The sequence below is a fragment of the Plasmodium fragile genome, assembly GCF_000956335.1.
Source record: "Plasmodium fragile strain nilgiri unplaced genomic scaffold supercont1.9, whole genome shotgun sequence".
Classification (NCBI taxonomy): Eukaryota; Apicomplexa; class Aconoidasida; order Haemosporida; family Plasmodiidae; genus Plasmodium; species Plasmodium fragile.
Window position 1 is genome coordinate 15224 of NW_012192589.1, and position 21146 is coordinate 36369.

General features: G+C 46.3%; 4 protein-coding genes across 4 annotated transcripts; 1 reads left to right on the forward strand and 3 right to left on the reverse strand.

Moving 5' to 3' along the window:
* Positions 1-484: 484 nt before the first annotated feature.
* AK88_01056 (uncharacterized protein) lies at positions 485-3350 on the forward strand (the record flags this gene model as incomplete). The annotated part of the gene is made up of 5 exons (XM_012478694.1): positions 485-487; positions 606-1115; positions 1254-1352; positions 1557-1638; positions 2698-3350. 5 exons carry the CDS (start codon positions 485-487, stop codon positions 3348-3350), a joined length of 1347 nt encoding a protein of 448 aa, XP_012334117.1.
* A 119-nt stretch (positions 3351-3469) lies between these two features.
* Positions 3470-6778, reverse strand: AK88_01057 (uncharacterized protein; the record flags this gene model as incomplete). Its single annotated transcript, XM_012478695.1, has 1 exon — positions 3470-6778. One exon carries the CDS (start codon positions 6776-6778, stop codon positions 3470-3472), a length of 3309 nt encoding a protein of 1102 aa, XP_012334118.1.
* An 830-nt stretch (positions 6779-7608) lies between these two features.
* Positions 7609-8958, reverse strand: AK88_01058 (uncharacterized protein; the record flags this gene model as incomplete). Its single annotated transcript, XM_012478696.1, has 1 exon — positions 7609-8958. One exon carries the CDS (start codon positions 8956-8958, stop codon positions 7609-7611), a length of 1350 nt encoding a protein of 449 aa, XP_012334119.1.
* Positions 8959-9941: 983 nt separating this feature from the next.
* AK88_01059 (PEK protein kinase) lies at positions 9942-19280 on the reverse strand (the record flags this gene model as incomplete). The annotated part of the gene is made up of 1 exon (XM_012478697.1): positions 9942-19280. One exon carries the CDS (start codon positions 19278-19280, stop codon positions 9942-9944), a length of 9339 nt encoding a protein of 3112 aa, XP_012334120.1.
* Between the last annotated feature and the right edge of the window lie 1866 nt (positions 19281-21146).

Sequence of the window (21146 nt, forward strand, 5' to 3'; positions counted from 1 at the left end):
CATCACGTATGACGAAGTAAGCCCAAAGGTGTTAAATGTGAAAAGGCTGCCTCTCTCCTTCTCCCACTGCGCAAGAGGAAGCAGAGATAGTAAGTGAGCAAATGAACAAGTGAGCGATCGAGCGCGAACTATGTTCATAAGTACACACTCCGTGCCAATATACACGTTGTAATAGTTGCAAGTTATTTTTAAGATCTAACAAAAAGGGGGACCTGTTTGCACCCAGAGCTCTTTGTGTGTCACCGCTCCTCACTTTCGTTGTCCCACCAGAGAGGGAGTGCAACCTCCAAACGATACAGTTGAGGCGAGGAGACGTCATTAACACTGCTTTGCCTTGCCCAAACATCCCCATTAGTGACCAACGGAACGAGAAAAAAAAAAAAAAAAAAAAAGATTCTCCTGTGAACCCAAGCACACCACGTGAGGTATATATTAAGCTCACCAGAGAGCAACACCGGCACACATTACCCAAGAATCTTCCACAATGGTAAGTCCGTAGGATAGTGAAAGGGGGAGAAGAAACAGGAATGGCGTAAAATAATTTGACTCCCCTCCTCCATTGTCGCTGCTCATTATGAGCACTGCTTTACACCCCTTCCCTGCAGGGCTCCATTTTCAACTATAACGGGGGGTGCGTCCTTGGCATGAGCGGCGCGCAGTGCGTAGCCATCGCGTGTGACCTGAGGCTCGGCTCAAACAACTTTACGACCATCAGCACCAATTTCACAAAGGTGTTTAAAATTAACGAATATGTGTATGTGGGCCTCAGCGGACTCGCAACAGATATTCAAACATTGTATGAGTTGCTCAGGTACCGAGTGAACCTGTACGAAATAAGACAAGAGACCCTAATGGACATAGATTGCTTTGCAAATATGTTATCGAGCATTTTGTATTCTAATCGATTCTCTCCCTACTTCGTGAATCCTATTGTGGTTGGCTTTCGAGTTAAACATACCTATGATGATGAGGGGAAAAAAATATGTACGTATGAACCCTACCTCACTGCGTACGACTTGATTGGTGCCAAGTGCGAGACTAAAGATTTTGTTGTGAACGGAGTCACCAGCGAACAACTCTATGGAATGTGTGAATCGCTCTACATAAAGGATCAGGTACGTCCATTCTCCTTGTCTGCACAAGTGCTTCCAGTACTAAACATGTATGCACGAACCACCGCACACTCACACGGTCAATAACGCTAACAACATACAACTTTTTTTTTTTTTTTTTTTCCCCTACCTCCCCTTCAGGATAAAGACGGCCTCTTCGAAACCATCTCTCAATGTCTACTGAGCGCCTTGGACAGGGACTGCCTTTCCGGATGGGGAGCCGAAGTTTACGTTCTGTATGTTTTTACCCACAATGCAATACATTTTGAGGGGAGAGACAGAGCTGAAAACGGAGAGGAAAAAAAAAAAAAAAAAAAAAAACACCAAGCCCATCACCTTAAAGGAAAAAAAACACTGCACACTGTTTCTACCTACCACAGTGCCACATTTACGTCCACTTCATTTTGAACATATTTTCACTTTTTTTTTTTTTTTTTTTTTTAGAACGCCCGATACGATCATGAAGAAGAAACTGAAAGCAAGAATGGACTGAAGCGCCACTTTTTTTTTTTACGCCCCGCAAAAAGTGCGCCTTTTTTTGTAATTCCCCTGAAAGTCCATGCGAACATGACATTTTTGTACACCACGCGGGGAGTGACAAGGCGTGTGCGCGCATGTTTGCGCCTGCCCGTGCGAACACACCTTTGCGCGTGCCAGCAAGGACATAATTATGCCCCCCTTTAACTCCACAACTAAAACAAATTAAATTGTCGCCTCGCGGTTTCATCACCTCGTCGCTTCGTCCTGTGTACACCCATACCAATGTTGTTACGTTGGGGCAATCCCCGGCCTACATACGGGTAGTTCTTCACGTTAACGAGATGGGATGGGGAGGAGTCCCCTCAATCCGTTAACAGGTTAAACGTTCTTTTTATGTGCACACCGTGTTGAGCCGAGCCAAGTAGAGGACTCCATCCAAATGGCTGCACTTATTTACGCAACGGTTATCTCGTTTTTGCTGTTCGAACGCCCAATTTGTTCTCAGAGAAAATGGGTTGACACACCAAACTCTTTACACAGGGTTGTTAATTGAAAAGGTCACCCTCAGTGTTGTACAGTTATAATGGATTATTCCTCATCCCTTTTGCTTTTTCTCCTCACGAGCAGCTTTTTTACTTCCCATTTTGCCTGCACCGTTCAGGCGATATGAATTTTTTTTTTTTTTTTTTTTCGTTACTCACCGAACGGCCAACTACATTTTAATAGCTCTCTTACAGCAACTGCACATGGCACACTAAGCATACGCATACACAATGTGCTTGCGCAATGTAGGTCGTCCTCACAATGTGACTGAGGCCCCTTCGGGAGGTGTAGCGCCAAACGCATGATGTTTGAAATGTGATGCCGCTTTATGTTGTATTTTTTTTTTTTTTTTTTTTTTTCCCCTTGTTCAGGCGAAAAATAAGCCAGCTAACGCGAAAAAGCTATTAGAGCAGAATGGGAAGATTTTTCTGCCGATGAGAACCAGCAACTGGGTGTAACTGATTTGGGATTTTAACGAGACCGACAGGGAAAAGCTGCTTTTTCCAACTCGTTCCCCAGCCCGCCGCTGCTATGCGGGCCCCCTTTTACATCCTCCTCGCAGTCAGCTTGGCCTACTCCGTCAGTTTGAATGTAGCCAAAAGGAGTTCCTTCATAAGCAGCAGCATTGAAAATGGCCTCAAGTTCACCGCTCGCGCTGGGGGAAGAAGCAAAAGCGACAGGAGGAAAATAAGTGCTTCACAGGGAAACGTAATTTACAAGCAAATAAAAGAGAGAGGCATTCCCTTCAAGTTTTATAACATCGGGGATTCCTTCTATGGAAGGATACTCAGCATAAGTAAAAAAAATATAAAGCTGGACATTTTGTGTGACAGGAAGGCATACTTAAATACATCCGAGTATTTCCGTTCACCCATTTTACACAAATATGTTTTCGCGTTGCTAAAGGTACACAACATCATTCGAGTGAAAATTAAATACATTCAAAGTATTCATCAGAAGATTGCAGTGCAGATACAAAAGTACACCTACGAGGAAATTTTATCGTCCTTTAATAATGGGCGAAGTTTAATCAACGCGAAGATTTTGGATGTCCACGACGACCACGTGTTGCTTTACTTGGCACCTCAAATTCATGCAAAGTTGCTGCTGCGCGTGGGGGAGCGTGCGGACGACTACAGGGCAGGAAACGACGTCCTTGTGCGGATTGACCACTTCGATGAGCGGCGCGGGGAGTTGTATGTACGCGTTCCATAGGGGTGTACACACACACAGCCTATTTCGACAGGCCCACACGTAGAACTTGTGCGTGGCACATTTGAGGCCCCTTCAACTGCTCCCCCCACCGCCCGTCTTGCCGCCTTCTTTTTTTTTACTCACTCCCCGGCAAGGTTCTTAACCACTTCCGCGAGGTACTCCTCCGTTAGGCTCTCCACAGGGACGTCCCGGAGGTTCCCCTCGAGGAGTTCCACCTTCCTACGCGCCCAGTGATCGACCATGGAGATGATGCTGCAGTAGTCAGACGTGCCAGTCGATTCAGAATTAAAAGAAGAATTTGAATTACTAATGAAGTTAAGTATGGTTTCCATGATGGTCTTTTCATTTAAAATGGCTAGCTTGTCCTTCAGCTGGCAATAATGAAAAAGAATATCAAACACCTTGTTGTACTCATTTATATTTTCCATGTTAGTGATATCTTTTTGGTCCATGTTTTTAGGCTCCATCATTCCCTTGGTGTTGAGTGCCCCCAGGGTGTGCCCCGTACAGTTGGCGCCTTGTCCCTCCTTAGCCCCTGCACTTGTTCTTCCCTTTTTTCTGTAAAATGTGAGGAACTCAGATGGGTTTCCGACTCGGTTAGCGAAAGTGGAGCCGAACAGCTGTGTGTTTATAATGTTAATGTCTTCGTACTCGACTTTTAATTTTATTAGTGGTTTGTCGTAGACTCCTTTCTTTATTTTCAACAAATCGAATGTGTCGCTTGGGGTGGAGAATGCCACGTGGATGAAGGTGGTGGAGTAGAACTCCTCGTCCTGCAGATTTGTGAGGAAGTCAGTTACGTCTTGGTCGGAGATGACCGATTCGAAGTACTCGTCCAGGAGTTCCTTTTTTGTGAAGACTTCGCTCGGCAGGGCGGGTTGTTCGTGGAACAGATGGGAGCGAGGCTCGTCATAGTCCGTCCCCTTCGCGTCTGTCGCCTTACCGTGCGCCCCGCGTTGGACTTGCCGTAAAAAGGCGCGCCTGAACAAGTAGTAGCGCTTGACCTGCTCACGCAAACTCAGCTGAAAGCTCTGCAGAATGTTGTCGACCTGCTCATGTAAAAACTGCTTCAACACGGACTCATCATTAAAATTCAAATTGTAATTAGCTAATCTGATTTCCTTCAATTCGAATGGTCTCACACTTTCCAGTTGGATCTTCAAAAAGCGAAATCGCTCCTTCCTAATTTCAAGCAACCCGATGTACTTGTCCCCATACTCATTTGTGCATAGAGATGTGCGTACAGATGAACCCAATTGTAAAGAAAAAAAAGATTTGAATAAACTTTCCTCCAAGTAGGGTTTCGAATAATGCTCATGTCCCCATATAACCAAGTCTACAAAATTAGGGATAAAGGATTCTTTTACAAAATTTTTTATATCATTTCCATATGCACATCTCATGTGTCTGTTCTGATGAAGGACAAGGATGTTGATTCTATTTTCATAATCATTTGGGAGCATGAATTTTACTTGCTTCTGTTCGAATGCTCTGTGTAAACGCTCATCTTTGATCCATCCTATGGCATAAATGGCTATTTTTGTGTCTTCTTTATTGAGGAGCACTGGCTTTACCACGATTTTGTTCAGACTGCTTTTTCCTATGTATTGGATGAGGTTACCAACGTGCAGAATGTCTAGCGGACTAATGTAATCGCAGCTGTATGGGTAGTCGTGGTTTCCGTGTATGGTGAAGAGGGGGATGGCCGTTTCGACCTTCTCCTTCAGGGAGCACATGCGTACTGCGTCGCAGGGGGGTCCTTTCTCGCCGAGGGCGCGTCTATCGCTGTGCGCGCGTTCATCATCACTGTGCCCACTTCTATCACTGCGGGTGCTGTCCCCACTGTGACTGCGATTATAATAATGGTCGCGCTTATCACAATGGTCGCGCCCATCATCACTTCGCGTGCCGTCCTCACTCAGATCGAGCTTCTCACCCCCCCCGTACCACTTATAATCGGAGCTGTGCACCTCCTTCAGGAGCACTTTGCGAGCATGTGTTGTTTCCCCCTCCGGAGAAGCTTCTTCCGATTGAGCCCCCCCCTCGGCATCCTCATAACCACTGACGTGACAATACCTTCTAATAATCGCCATGGACTTGAAGAGTGTGTACTCTGAAACCTTATTCTTGTGAAACAGGTCACCACTATTAATAATCATATCCACATTTAACTTTTGTGCAACGAAAAGAATTTCTTCAAACGAGTTGAATGTATCCTTCCTTTGCACAGCATTGTTTTCCTTGTACCCTAAGTGGTTGTCCGTGCACAGTAGAATCTTTAACGTGTCTGGTTCGTTCTTCTTCAGACAATTTTTTATTTCTTCCATATTCAAATTTTTAAGCTTTGTACTTTCTTTTTTCTCCTCCTTTATGCTATTATACTTTGTTCCTTTGCGTTTACGCACTGGGGAGGAGCTGTCGGACGGTTGGTTTCTGTCCTCTGACTTTGCGTCTACTCCAGACTTCGTCTCTACCTCTTCCATGTTGATGGTTCCCCCGCTTTTTCGCATCCTCCACTGTGACGATGTGCTGTACATCGAGTCTTCCTTCTCCTGACCATTGCACCCATCATCCAAGGGGGGCTTCGTTTTTTCTTCTTTACTCTCCTTTTGGGAGGTCCCCCCCCACAGGCCGCTTCTGGCGTTACTTCCACTGGGTTTCTTCCCATCTGCGTCTTTTCTTGTGATACCCCTTCTTGAGTCTCTTTTCAACGAACGATTAATCGACTCATCGCTGTGGCTGCTCACTCGCATGTGAACGGGTTCATCACTGAGCGCGTCGCTTCGTTCATCCATTAGCTCACCACGCTTGTTTGAGGCACACCCCATTATGGGGCCATTCGTGCTGGTCTTCTGTCTCAAACAGGTCTTCTTTTTAGCCTCCACATTAGACTCGCTACTCTCCTGCAAGCACGCCCCCCCATCATGCCCCTCCCTCGCCGATGTGCTCCGTCTCTCTTCCTGCGTAAAATATTTTCTAATATCGTTTGAATTCCCTCGTGTCCCTTTTACATTGTGTATTTGCTTGGTTCTCCTTTTTTGCTGCGTCCCCCTGCGACTGGAGGGGGGGACAGGGTCCAGTTCCCCTTCCAGAGGAGAGGCCTCCTCGAAATGCAAGTCCTCCCGACGGTCCTCACCGGTCATATATTCACTCTTCTCACACGCTTGCCCTCCTTTGTCCTCCCCCTTCAGAATCAGCTCGCTCGTTCTGTGCAGACTACTGTACAGGCTCTTCAAGGATAGGACCTTCTTTCGGTTGGCTTCCGTTTTGGCTTGGCCACCACTTCTGCTTTTGCAGCTGGGAGGTGAGTCAGTGGGGTGCTCATCACTGTCGTGGTGGTGAGCGGCTCGGTGCACCTTCTTCCTCTGGGTGCCCCTCAACAGGGGGCGACGCCTTGAGGAGATATCCCTGTCGCCGCCCCCTTCCATGAGTCGTCCGTTCTCACCTGCCGTGAAGGTTGAACTTTAATGGAACTGCACACCGAGTGAAGGGGCTAGTAAGTCACGACAGCTACTCACTCGTGTGCGCCGCCAGTACCCAACGAAAGGCAGCATAGATTGGGGGGGAGGGATGACAATATGGTGAAAATCATTCCCCAGCTTCGCTAAGCCTTAAAAAAGAGGGGGGGAAAAGGACGCGACACGGAGGAGCACATCACTTATTCGTACATACATGTGCATATTTTTCAGGTGCAAACGCATTGAACTGAACAGCGACGAGTAGAAAAAGGCGCAGCTCATATACAGAGAACCCAGCAAGCTCAACCCCGAAACGGTGATCCACAAGTGGGTTCCTCATAAACGAAAGCACACACACCGCGACCCCTCATGGGAAGTGCAAATTCGAGGGAGGAGGACACACAAAGGAGTGTAGCGTCACCTCCGCATCTGCCCCAAATTGTGCGAAACGTTCTCAATTGACATTTCAACCACAGAGTAGAAACACAAACCCGATTGCATAGGGATTCTGTTTTTTTTTTTTTTTCCACACCATGTGGTTTATATATCCCTACTGAAGACTCTTCACCAAGGTGGTAAGTTTTTTTTTTTTTTTTTTTTTTAATGGAAAGCTTTTCCGGGTGACACGATGGTGAAGTTGACCCAAGTCCATGTTGTAGTTGCGTGTGAGCGCGTGGTGGGGAAAAAAAAAAAAAAAAACACACACAAAAAAATACACACATAGGAGGGTGTGCAGGTACACCGCTAACTAATAACACATTGCAAACGCCGCGCCCGAGGCCAAGTTAGTTGTGTTTTGCTCATTTGCGAAAAAATTTGGTCGGCGGGAAGAAGAAGTAAGTGGAGTAGTACACCTTGTACAGGTTGATCTCGTGGATGACGTCGAGAGAGACATATGTGAGCAGGAGCAACAGTATGAGCCACAAGTTCCTCCCGCCCTTTTGTATAAACGTGTTGGCGGAGGATTTACACATGATGAACAAGGCAAATGTTATTAAAAAAATAAAGAAAGAAAAGGCCACCCCTTCGTATACATATTGAGCACTGGTGGAGCGGTAGATGTACTTGTGCAGCACCGAGTCCAAATTCTTCGCTGTGTTGTAAAGCTCGGCTTTGTTAATGAGGCAGTGGAAGATGCCGCTCAAGCAGATAAGGAACAAGACGTATGAGCAGACAAAGGTGAGGGAGGGCCATCTGTGGAGCAGCTGCAGAAGGGCGTACAGAAGGAGGAACAACACCACCAGGGTGATGGTGATGACGGAATGTTGCATTTTCTCCCAGTACTCACCCTCCACAAGTGTGGCCCCCCCGTCGCCACCGCCACTCTGATCGCCACTTCCACCGCGGCTGTCAGTTGCACCCCTGTTGTGTGTGTGAATGAAGTCCAGGAAATACGACTCAAGCACTTGGTTACTCATTTCTGTTTTGTCTTTGTCCCTTAACCGCTTCACCTTTAAGTAATTCTCTAACATGTAATTTGGACGCACCTTGGAGTGGTAATCTAAGTGGAGAACGGTCTCCTTACCTATGTAGTAAAACTCGGGTACCTCTTCAATTGCGTGAATGAACTTGAGGGGGAGGATGTTAGGTTTGTGTACATTTATATAAAAGAAAAAGATTGGCCTTGAGGACGGGGTGATCCTTTCGTTTGCTCCATTTGCGCGGGTAACAGGGGTGAGATTCGCCGCGCTGCTCCCCTCCCCCTCGCTATAAAGAGAAAAATTGCCCAAAATGAACTTCTGTGCTACTCGGTTGAACAGTTCCAACAGGATGAGGCTCTTCCGATCAAACATGGACGTCCCATTGGTAGTCTCCACATCGATCACAAACAATACGCAGTCGTAGTCATGTGATTTATTTAATACGTACTCTACATGGTCGCTGGCGGTGAGCTCATGAATATATACAAAGGACATATATGGACTCGTACTTTTCTTTTGGCTTCGGTACTTTTCATTAATATCTAGCTTTATCTTTTTGTTTATGAGTTTCTTCAACTTGCCCAGCTTGGTCTCTTCGTCGAGGCAGGCGCGAGGCTCCACCACCAGCAGCCACGCGAGGAGGAGGAGCAGCAAAAAGCGCAGCCGTATAAGTGGCCATAACAAGATTTGCGAATACCTCACGGCCCCCAACAGGGGAGCAGGTTGCATGTGGCCCTTCATCACCCCGATCGACCGCGTGAACTGCTTATGCACACCAGGGGAAAAAAATCACATCGCATTGCTTTCTCCACACACACAAGATGCAACATCCCCCCGCGCCCGCTCCTCTCTCCAGTGGACATTGTATCACCCACGAAGTGTACACTGGCCCAAAGTTAAGCAAAAAACACCGCCTTGCTTTTTCGTACGCCCAGTTCTCCTTAGAGGCACTTTACCAAGGACAAAGTAAAACAGCTGTAATGTCAACTGGCTACATCAAACGGGTAAACGCAGAATTGTAACTACCCCTCCAGTGGGGACGATGCGCGATGAGGGTGTGCCTTTTTTTTTTTTTTTTTTTTTTTTCCCTTCCCCAATGGGGGTGCGGAGTGGTGGGCAAAAAGGGTCCCCTTAAAAAGGTACTCAAAAAGGTCACTCAGAACGCACCAAGCGGATTACTTTCCCCTTCCGTGGGGGCATTCCTTTTACCCACAATTCATTGCCTACTCCCCGTTTCCCTTAACCTTTCCAGATTATGCCCCTTAAGGGGTGCAAATGAAAAAAAAAAAAAAAGGGGAGGAGGCCGCCAAGGGGAGGAAGCATGTCCCTCCCCCCCCAACGTGCAAATCTTGTGACCATCCAACGGTGAAAAAAAGGAACTTGTCCAAATTTTTTTTTATTAAACAAGGTAAAGGCTGGTTACCTTCCACGGAAAAAAAAAAAAAAAAAAAAAAAAAAAAAAAAAATATGTGAGTACCAACATATTGCAGCTCTCGATCCGTCGACGAAGGCACATTTTACGGAGGCGCCTACTACCTCCACCGTGTAGCCCTTCACAATGGCGTATTTGCGTGTAGGGGGGAAAATTATGTCTGCCAGCTAGCCACGAATTGGGCTTCTCCTTTTGGGAAAAAAAAAAAAAAATGCAGACACATGTCCGTCCGTGCGCAAATGCCGGTGCGTGTGTATAAAATCACCTAACCCAGAGTTAATCACTTGGTAAAGGTAAATACATTCCCCGCTGAAATAATTTTATTGTATAAATCTTCGGATGTAAATCGGGATTCGTAATTCAACGAGAGGAGATTTTTGCACAGATTGGCAACACTTGGGTGTTTTTTTATTAACGAGTCAGGTAAAATTCTTTGCCGAGCATTACACAAAATTACTGTCCTCTCCATATTCGTTTCTGTCCTCGTGAACAAATCCACAATGATCAACCCGAGGGAAAACATATCTACTGCTTTGTTATATCTTTTTCCAACCAGTTGTTCCGGGGCAGAATACATTTTCGTTCCGATACCGAGTGTGTGATACGATGATGCATGTGTGCTGTTCGCAATATTACCAGCTGCCTCGTGCCATTTTTCCTCTTGGTGATTGTAACTTTTAAGTTTTAATTTTTTTTTTTTTTTATTCCTCTGTTGATTTGCGGCTGTGGTGTGGCTGCTTTGGGGAGGTGATCCGTCTTTGCACATTTCCACTTCATGCGACGCCAGCCTATGTGTCACCCCTACGGGTTGTCCTCTCCGGTCGCCTTGGAGAAGCATCGGGATGATTTTCTTCACTAGGTCAGTTAACGTAATGCCTTCATGGGCGTAGCCACCATCGTCGCTATCACCACCAACAGCAGCAGCACAACTAATGTTGAAGTTACTCTCCTTCCTGCCGTTCGTTATGTACATGGAATCCACTGCAGAGGAATGGCACTGGTGGTTATGTCTTCCCTCCAACGGAAAGTGCTTCTTAATGGGGAACACATCGCCATCATTTGCATTTACCCCTTTATCGTGGCAACTGTTGTTGACGTAACTACCATACTCGGTGCCCTTCTCTCCACCACCTGCCAGGTGACAGAACCACAAATTGGTCTTCTTCCCTTGGGCCGTGTTCGCTGCCTCCTCCAATTTAGTGCATGTAAAATGATCCTCTCCACTTCTCTGTGCTTGTCCAAGGGAGCCACTTTTCACGTGTAGTTCATCCATGTGATATTCGCTTTGCAGATTGTGCAGACTTATATCTGTCTCTTTAGTAAACGTATTCACGTGGCATGTATCCCTGTTCCCCTTCGAGTGCCTCATCTCATCTGTGCGCTCCTTCCGTATGCATTCCACCCAGGGGTGTTCAAGGCGAATGAACCACTTTTGCTGTCTGCTCACATCATTGTAGGAGGCCAAACCAAAGTCCCCAATCTTCACAACGTCATTGTCGCAGATAAAAATATTCGAAGGCTTCAGGTCCCTGTGAATAATATTATTTTTGTGCATGTAGTGTAAGCCTAGGATGATCATGTGTATTATTTCTTTGTTCCTCTTGTAGTTCACGTAGGTCCTTCCACTTATGTAATTCTCTAGGGTGTTATCGCAGTACTCCATGCGGATGTAAAGGTTGAGTCGGTACATTTCGTTCCTCTGTCCTTCTTTCTTCCTCCGTTTGTTCTTGTTCATTTTGAGTGTTGCAACGCCATGTCCGTGTGTCTTCTTCCGATGAGCGTCTCTCTCACGAGTGTCTCTCTCACGAGTGTCTCTCTCACGAGTCTCTGTCTCAATCGTCTGCTTCATATTCATAACGCTCTCTTTCATTCCTTCTTCCCCTATACCATGATCCCTAACGTCGTTGTGGCTACGTGGATAGGGAGTCACAACCCTTTCATCAGCTTCCAAACCACCACCTCCCTCCACCCCAGTGATGCACTTTAACTCTCTCTGAAGGGGACGCCATTCGGAAGAACCCTTCGCCACCTTTTTTGCAGTGCCAAATGGGAAATTCTCTTTCGAATATATTTTATTTTTTCTGTGTGACTTTTCTTCTGAAGGGGCATGGGCGCATGAGCTCCTCTTTACCATGTCTACTATTCTCCGCCTCTCCTTCTTACAGATATGTTTTTTTAAAAAGTGTTGCTTCTTCGTAGCGAGTTTACTTTTGAGCACCAGGGATGGGTTCTTTCGAGATAAAGATCTCGTTTCATTGTAGGTTCTGCATCTGTCATGACCATTACGCGTATAGTTGTGGATACAATGGCGTGGGTAGCAGATCTTGGGGTCGGGTCCAACAATGTTAGAATGACTCATCCTTCCCTTACCCATGGAGTTGAGAACCACGACGCTCTTTTCTTTGGAGTCCTCCTTTGTGCCCCTTTTCATACACTCACTTGTTATAAAAACATTTCTGCAGGGACTTACATGGATGACCACCTCCTTTTTGAGGTCATCCCTACGGTAAGTGTTCACACCGGAGGGAGGCAAAAGGGCTGGACAGGAGGTTACCCTCCTGCTCTTCATAAAACATCGCCCGGAGGAGTTGTCCAGTTGGTACAGCTTCCCTCCCCTGGGGTAAGCAGCCCATTCGTTTATCAAGCTTCTTAATAGGTTCCCTCTTCCGGGGCAGACTGACGGGTCTTCCACGGGGCGGGTCGCTCTTACACCACCTTGGTTGCGTTGACCGCGTTTACCCCTTGTGCCTCCTTTCCCGAGAGATGCCTCTTCTTTCCGCTCTGCCATGCGGTAAATGGTTGAGTACCCATCATAGTGAGCCTTCGCCCCTTCCGCGTCACGAAGCTCCGCTGCGACATCCATCTCAGCAGGTTCCTGCGTCCGGTCTGAAATACCCCCCTCGCTCTGCGCAACGTACGAACCCAATGTAAGCGTCTTCTGAAAAAGAATCCCCATAGGAAGCTTTTCCTCCTTCGTTGGAAGGACCCCTTCGCCGTAACATCGCGTCATGCCTTTGTGCAGTTCTTCATGCATTCGACCTTGCAACGGAGCCATATTTTTCCCCTTGCGTGTCCCTCTCCTCATCAAAAATGTGTCTACCTTGTCGTTCCCCTTTGTTCTTCCCTTTTTATATGAACCGGCTTCCCATTCTCCTCCCTCTTCCCTCTGCACATACCCTAAACCACACATCACTCTGTAGCTGGTCTTTATCTGGCATATCTTTTTAATTATATTTTTTTTTTTCAAATTTTTGAGCACGTTCCTTTTGTTACGGAAAAGCAAGTGTGTTCTGTCCTGCAGGGTGATGTGTGGCTTCCTGATGACCTCCTTACACTTTCCTTCATTTCTCCATCCTGCACGCATCATCCTGTTCCGTCTTGTACTGTCCCTTTTTGCACAACAGTTGGTCTCCTCAATCAAGTCACAATAATCATTACCCCTCCTTCTCTCCACACATGAAATGCATGTCTTTCGAAAAATATCACTTTGTATCATTTCTCCATTGTATACATTTTCGCCTGAACTGTTCAGGTAATTCTTTACCACGTCCTCATCAATACAAGTGAGGCAATTATCCATTCTGTGCAGGATCTGCCCATTTGCATTTTTCTCATCGGAACTGACTTGCCTGCCCCATCTGTCTCCACCATATGGCCTCACTCTATATCTCATCGTCAGTGCAAGCAGCCTTTGCAAATGAAGGAAGAAAAGAAGCTGTGTACTCATGGGTGCTAACTCCTGAGATGGAAATAAAATTATGTTTCCTTCCGAGTTGAAACATTTACTAGTAAGTTCAAAGTATGGACTCTCGGGAGAAAAGTGCATGTTATGCAACTTACAGGGCGTTTTACCCTCTGCATGTTTGAAGATGCAACTGGTTGGTAAGTCCCCCCAGTGGTGACAAAAATGTGGCCTACTCGATAAGTTATTCTCACCCACATAAGTGTTACGTTTAATCATATGGGGGGTGTTGTCTTCTTGAACAAAACTTCCGTTGAATCCCTTCCATTTGAAAGACTCTTCCAGAGGGGAGCAAGATGAAAGGGGCACCCTCTCCATACTAGTGCACACCTGCCCGTGGGTGACAAGTGAGAAGAATCTTTTGTTATGCCTCTCATTGTGTAAAATAGCAGATGGGGATAGAGGAGCGATCATGTCTCCTCTTCCGCTTCTTTCACTTCTTCTCCCCCCAATGTAAACCAGGCTTTTGTTTTTTTTTCGCGTCCATCCTTTTATTTCCTTCCTCCGTGAGTGTACTTTACCCATTCTTCGCCTCGGCTGGGTGAAGCGGTTGGTTTGGCGTGTCCCTAACCTTCTCGCCACTCTTCCCCCCTTGACGTTCTCTCCTATCCCTGTCCCCACCTCCTCCTCATCCCCATTGCTGCTGCTCTGAAAGACGATTTTGAACTCTCCACTGTCAGATGAATACTCGATGCTGTCTAAGAAGTTTCTGAAGTTCTCTTCTCTTGTTTTTTCATTTTTCCTTTTCTTTAAATTCGCTTCGCTGCGCTTTTGGAATTCTCTCTTCTTCCTTTGCTCGATGTGGACGGAGGGTCTGTGCATCCAGTCACCTCTGCCGCCTCTGTCTATGCCCCCCCCGCAGGTGCAATGCCATCTCCGCGCATTGATCTGTGTTAGGAGACACTTGACGAAGAGGACTTGTTTTCTCATTTTCTGCTGATGGCCCTGCCGCGCTCGGTGCGCCAAGGCACATTGCCCCCTTTGCGCGATGTGAGCAGTGTCTGCCTTCTTTTTGCGCGCGGTCCTTTGCCTCCTTTTGCGTGGGACCCTTCCCGCGTGCGTTGTCCTTTCCTTGACCCTGCTCCTCCCGCGATGCGCTCCATATGCGCTAAACCAGGAGAGCGAAAAACGCTTCATTTGTGTCAACTGGGACGGCTCGAAGGTACGATTAGTACTCTTCACAATGATCAGGACGACATAGCTATTGCCATGCTTAAGGGTGACCTTTCCAACGGTGAGTTGCATCAGGCGAGAAAGGGGCATGGCCATTATGCTGCTCACAAAGTGTGTCTCTTCCATCCTTTTTTGTTTTTGCCTCAAGAGAAATTTCTTATCCCACTTGTTATTTTTGAAGGGTCCATTTATCTTTATTACTCTGCGGTTGGTGGGGCTGTCTCCTTGTAGAGTGTGAACACGCTTGTGCACGCTGCTGTTGGTGCGCTTCCCGTGAGTGATTCTACTAGCGGTATGGACATTCGTACTTTTACCCTTCGTTGCCTTTCCACAGGTGTGCTTTTCTCCCCCTCTAACCAATCGGACATGCTGTTTAAACACCAAGGGGTGGTGTTCGAGGAACAAAATGGCCATGCTACTCGACGTGTTCAAGCTCTCCACAAGTGCATTGTAGCGGTACACATGCAATAAATTGGTAGCCTTGAAGGAGATATTGTTGAAGTGGGTACTTCCCTCTGCTTCTTTATTCCTTTTGTTCATCTCCCCGCTGCCGCGGCTGTCGCTACTGCTCCCCCCCTGTCTGACGCAACCACACATACCGAGCTGCGCCCCCTCCTGCAGAAACTGCCTAAAGGAGACCATCGAGTTGTACCTAAACATGGCGGTGTTGACAAATGTAATGCGGAAGGATATGTCCATCCTGGTGTGTCTTACCACATCCACATTGATCACTCTCAACAGGGAAGAAGAAACATGTACCTTGTAAATGCTCATGCATTTTACTCTTGTCACGTAATATAACAGGTAAATAAAATAATTCGTAAAGTTGTGGAGGAAGCATCCTTCTATGAGTTCCTCTTCTTTTTCATTGCCGTTTGTAAAAAGACTTTTTTCATCACAGGACATTTTCCTCATTAGACTTGTACACATGAGAAAATTTACTACATTGGTGATGAAAATTTTGTGATTTTCCTTTTCGAGTTTGTTTTTGCATGCGTTTTGTTCATGATGGTTGGCTACATAATCACCAACGTTGTTTTTTCCTTCCTCTTCTGCCCATCTTCCTCCCTTGGCGCTGGCTTTATGGGGGATGTACATATTTGTTATATACCCCACGGGAGTTTTTCTCTGCCCCCTGTTTGTGCGTGGTGATTTCGCGAAATGAGGGGAATGTGGTGGTGGGCGCATTTGCCCCCCCTGAAGAGACCCCCCATTTACGATCCTCAACATTTCAGCATAGTTACACACGTGGATGGTCAGATTGAAAAAATTCTTTACCTCCTGCACAAGCGCCCTGTTGCCGTTCCTGTTGTAGAACCTCCTGCAGAGGTACACGAGGCCCTTTTTATTAGTTAAGAAGTTTTCATCCCTCATGAAGTAGTACAGGTTGTTCTTGAATAAACTTCGGAAGTGGCTATATGCATGGTGGTTGATTCTGTTCAGGTACTTGTTGTCAACCAGAGTGAGCAGCGTCACGAGTTCAGCTTGGACCCTCTTCACTTGCAAAAGCAGCAGCGTGTATAACTTAGCGTTGAAAATTTTATAACACTTGATGCAGGAAAGGACGAACGCTATGCTTCCCCAGCGCTGCGCGCTACTGTCGTCGTCTTGCTCATCCCTCCGACCATCACCGTAACCCATGGCACTTCCCCACCTGCCGCGCCGTAAGAAGTACTTCTTGAAGGCTCGGTTGAAGGTGTAGAAGCCTCGAAAGAACTTCAGAGTACAGGTCATAAGCAGGTCGACGTAAATTCCGAAGCGACACATCTTCAAGCGCAAGGCGTTCACTACGTTAATGTACTTGTAGTAGTCGCACATGCGTGCGAAGTACCAATTGTCTCTGACCTCGAGGAGACAGCTGAAAAGGTAGTAGAAGAATTCTTTCTTCCGCATAAAATAATTGTTCTTTGTACTCCCTCCATGGTAGTAACAACTATGTCGTGTACTCCTTGCAAAAGGAATGGACTCGCTTCCTGTCCACTTCCTAACACTATGTGAAATGCACAAGTCGAGCAAGTGAGAGTTCCCATATACATTGTCCTCCATCCTGATGCCAAGTAGGTAAGTTGTAATGGATATTCTTTTGTAAATCTTTTGTATTACATCCTTCATTGTTCTTCTGTTAAATCCTTTCCTCCTCATTTGCTTGTTACAAAAAATGAATACCTTTAACCATCTGCAGTAGGTGAACGAGTAGCATATATGCACCTTTTTTTTTTCTTCTTTTTCTTTCCTCATGGACCCCTTCAACTTAGCGGAGTGGTTATGTTTAGACTGACTTGTTCTCCTCTCGGTGAAGTCTTCTTCCCTTTGCAACAACAGATGGTTCTTCCTTGTGTCACTCTTCTGTAAAACGATTTGTTCCTTCACTCCTGGTCCGCTCATAATTATGAATACGAAGGCATAGTAGTTGAGGTAGTTGCTTTCGCCGCTACTCCGGGGAAGGTCCTGCTGGGAGGACAATTCCCTAAGGGTCCTTTCTTCAACCCTTAGCTCCTCTCTGAAGTGAAATTTCTGTGCGCAGTTTATATCCCCTTCCAACCAGCTGCTGTGTCCCCCTTTGGCACTGCTCCTTTCCCTACGTCCACATAGAGTTGCACAAAAGTTATGCCTCTTGTGTTGAAATTTTTTAATAAAATGATTATCTGTCCTTCTTTCCATTCTCTCTGTCGTGTGAGGTGTCTTCCCTTCTTCTCCCTCCTGCCCCTTTACATGTAGCTCGTTGTCTTTACTGTCATCCATCACCTTCACGCCGCTTCCCCTGCGTGGCGAAACATCCTCCCATGATGGACACTCCTGTGAATAGGCCCTCATAGAAAGACAGCCCCTGGGTGGTAAATTCAATTTTGAGTTTTTTCTTCCCTCAAGGGGATTAGCACCCACACGTTCCTCCCTCTCCTCCCATGGATGGTTCACCTCATGAACAGTCTCCCCTGCTTCGTGGTGCCGACGATGCGCATGCCTGTCCCCACAACACGGAGCAGAACGTAGAATCATACTCCTGTTCCTTCCAGCAAGCAGTCGGTTGTTAATATTCATGAGGCACTCAGGTGTCATATCGTTCTTCTCCTCACCCATCGCATTCTGTATGCATCTTGTTTTTTTTTTCCTTCGCGGTGAGTTGCTAATTCCCTTCATGAGGGTTAACACTGTATCCCCCCGTTTGCATGCATGTCCCGTGCAAAATATTATATTAATGAATTGCCTCTTTGTCACCACGGTCTCCCCTTTGTGATAATGGAACAGACTATTGAAGTAGTAGTCGTTGTAGCACAGGTCTATTCTGTGACTTGGCCACTTCCTCTTCTTTGTGGTGTTGTCATTAATTATATTTTTTAGTTCGTGAACGAAGTAGGTGTCGCTGTGTCGGAACTGTATGAACTTGTCCTGATGAACGCGCTTCGAACAGTTGGGGATGCTGCCGCTGCGGTGATTCCCACTGAGGTGGTGGTGGTAACCAATGCGCGCCCCGGGTGTCCTTCCTTTGCTCGTAGAAGCACTCCCACCAATGTCTCTAATTTGTTCTCTCTGATGTTGCGCGGACGAGGGGGTGTCCACGTGGGGGGAGCTCGATCTGTACTTGTTCCCGTGCGCATATTTTGAGGCTTGTCCTTTCTTGCAAATCCTGGGATGACATAAGGCAAGCGCATTGGACAGACTGGCCAACCGCAAAGCACCCATATGACGCATGTGGAGCACGTCTCCATTATTCACTTCCCTTTTATGTGAATAATTTTTACAGCCCAAGAAAAGATTATCACGGAAGGGGGAACCATGTACTACATTTCCCTCATGGTCAGAATTTCCGTTGTGCAAATAGGTCGTTGTGCAAGGCTGTAGGATACTTCTCGTATTGCTAAGGAGGTGCCTGTCCTTGTCCCCTTCCTTGTTGTTCCCCTTGAAAGCATACAATGCGTCGTAATACATATTGAAGGAATCTCTCGTCATGTGTGCACTTTTGCTTTTTTTTTTTTTTTTTTTTTTTGCTGTCTGTTCAGGCAAAATTGGACTTGTTCTTCCGTCCATTTTGAACACAAAATTTTTTTTTTTCTTTTTTTTAAACAAATTCATATGGGGGATGGTACTTCCCTTCACTTTGTCGCTGTTGCTATAGTTGCTGTGTTGGTCCCTTTCTTTGCTACTCTTCGGCGGGGCACACGGAGTGCTAAGAAGTGGTGGATGCACCCCATTTGTGTCGCGCGGGTGTGCAGCTGTCTTGGCTTCTCCCTGAGGGGTGGCAACTTTTCTACCAGAGCGCGTTTCCCACACGTGGCACCCCGCTGCCATTCCTCCATCATGTGGGCCCCTCCCACGACCGGACAACGACGTGGCTACCCCACCCCTGCTTCTCGCAGACCCCGACAAACGCTCCTTCACCTCCAACCAACACTCACGTATGCCAACAATGTTCGGATGGTCCTTCAGTTTGTTAAGGCATTCTACTTCCCTCAAATTTAATTTAATTTTTTTTTCATAATTGAACGGGTTAGCAGAAAATTTCACATTCTTAAGAGCGTAAAATTTGTCCCCTTCCTCTTCTTCTGGCTGCCTCTCCCCCAGCGACTGTCCATTTGCCCTCTTCCTAATTTTGTAAACACAGGAGAAGCCCCCTACTGCGATGAGATAAAGGAAGATGAATTTATCCTTTAGCTTTTTGTTAATGTCGTTTAATTCTTCTTTTCTTATTTCCTTCCGGGAGTCCATTGCGCTACTCGCATGTATAAATGGTTTGAGCAGATGGAACAAAAATGATGCAGCTGGACCGATCACATCCGTCGTGACAATCGCGTCTTCTGTGCAACCTACTCGATCGCTCACTTGGCACACATAAGAGGAATGAGGGACGCTCTGAAGAGAGAAGCACCCACCATGCAAGGGGACACCTCGTACGGATGCAAAAATGGAGGCAAAAAAAAAAAAAAAGAATTAATTCATTGCAAATAACCCCTTAAAAATATACCGGTTATAACAACGGAGTGATAATTTGTAACTCTTCCACCGCCAGACGATGACACGGAAGGGGTTTGTGTGTAGAAGCAAATTTTTTATTGTACACATAAAAAGAGCTCACGGTTTAGGGAGAGAAAAAAAAATTAGTCCACTGGTTATTGCAGAAGAAATGTCTACATGCTGGGCATGAGCAACGGAATATTTTCAAGCACAACATAATGGAGAGCGGTAAATTTTGCGGAGGTCAACTCCAGGGCGGTGAGAAAAAGGAAGAATGGGTTAGAAAAAAAATAATTAATTAAAGAAATGTGTTTTTTTTTTTTGCTGATCTGCTGCACGGAGGGCATAATTCAGGGGAAGACACACTTGTTCATTGCGCACGTAGGTCTCTGCCGTGGTGCTACTTGTCCCTGTTCGACTTATTCTTTTTCCACCATCAGTGCCACCCTAGCCACAGTTGTGCACATCACAAAAGGGCAATCATTTGGCCTTCTCCTTACGATGGGGGGGAAGAAAAAAAAAAAAAAAAAAAAAAAAAGGAGGTCTTCCACATGCACATGTACAACAGGGGAAATGCAAAATTAACATTCGACGTTACACATGTGGGTCACCCCGCTTTGGTTAATGTGTCTTCCCTCGATGGTGATCTAGGCTCCGCTGTGATGAACCACCAGACGGGTTAGTACATACACACAAATGCACAATGAACAGTTTCTTCGGCTCTGTGCAAGTGTAGGTGGAACGGGCAACTGCGACGCAGCAGAATTGAGAAATGCGAGAAGCTTGAACAGAGTGGAGGCAGAAGAAGGGACACTTAAAAGTGAGAACAATTAAAAAAAGGAGGCCATTAACTTTGTTCTCCTTGCTAATCATGGTGACCTCTCACCGCAGAGGTGCATGTCGTCAGACAAACGCAGATCGTCACATGCCATTTTTGCAGCCCATCGTTGCTTCACACAAGTGGGCAAAGTAGGGAAATGGAAAAACAGGAAATCTTGTGTATGCATTTTTATATGTATAAATTTTTTTTTTTTTTTTTTTTTTTTTGTGTGTACCTCCTGCGTCCTCTGTTGCTGTTGCAAAGGCAATTTTTGTTGCCACTAAGACGGTCTGCTTGCTCTACATCCGCGATTTTTTTACTTGCGCATTTGTAACCTCTGTGCGAATTTGTACCTCTTTGTACATTTGTGCGCTTCCGCGTTGTCGCATGCCGCATGTCCGGCCGGCATACTCGCATGCAAAAAGGAAAAAGAAGTATATGTCCACAACTACAACGCTGGATGGGGGGGAAAAGCAAAAGTGGGCCATTAATCCCATGTGCACAATTGAGTAATCGCCAAGCGGCGCCGCGGCTGCCACACGGATGCGACGCGACTGCAACGCAAATGTGTGTTCTTCCAATGCGCATGTGCATGCAACAAATGGGTCAGGTCAAAGGGATGAAACAAATGTTGTCTCAGGTTTTAGGAGGCGTCGTGGGGGGGGGGGGGGGGAGAGGCACATACGGCAACCGCCAAGTGACAACTGCATTTAAAAAAAAAAATGGCAGAGGGATGAGCAAAAGGAACAAAGAAAATGTTTGCCCCTCTTCTTATATGCCACACGGCTGAAAAAACCTTC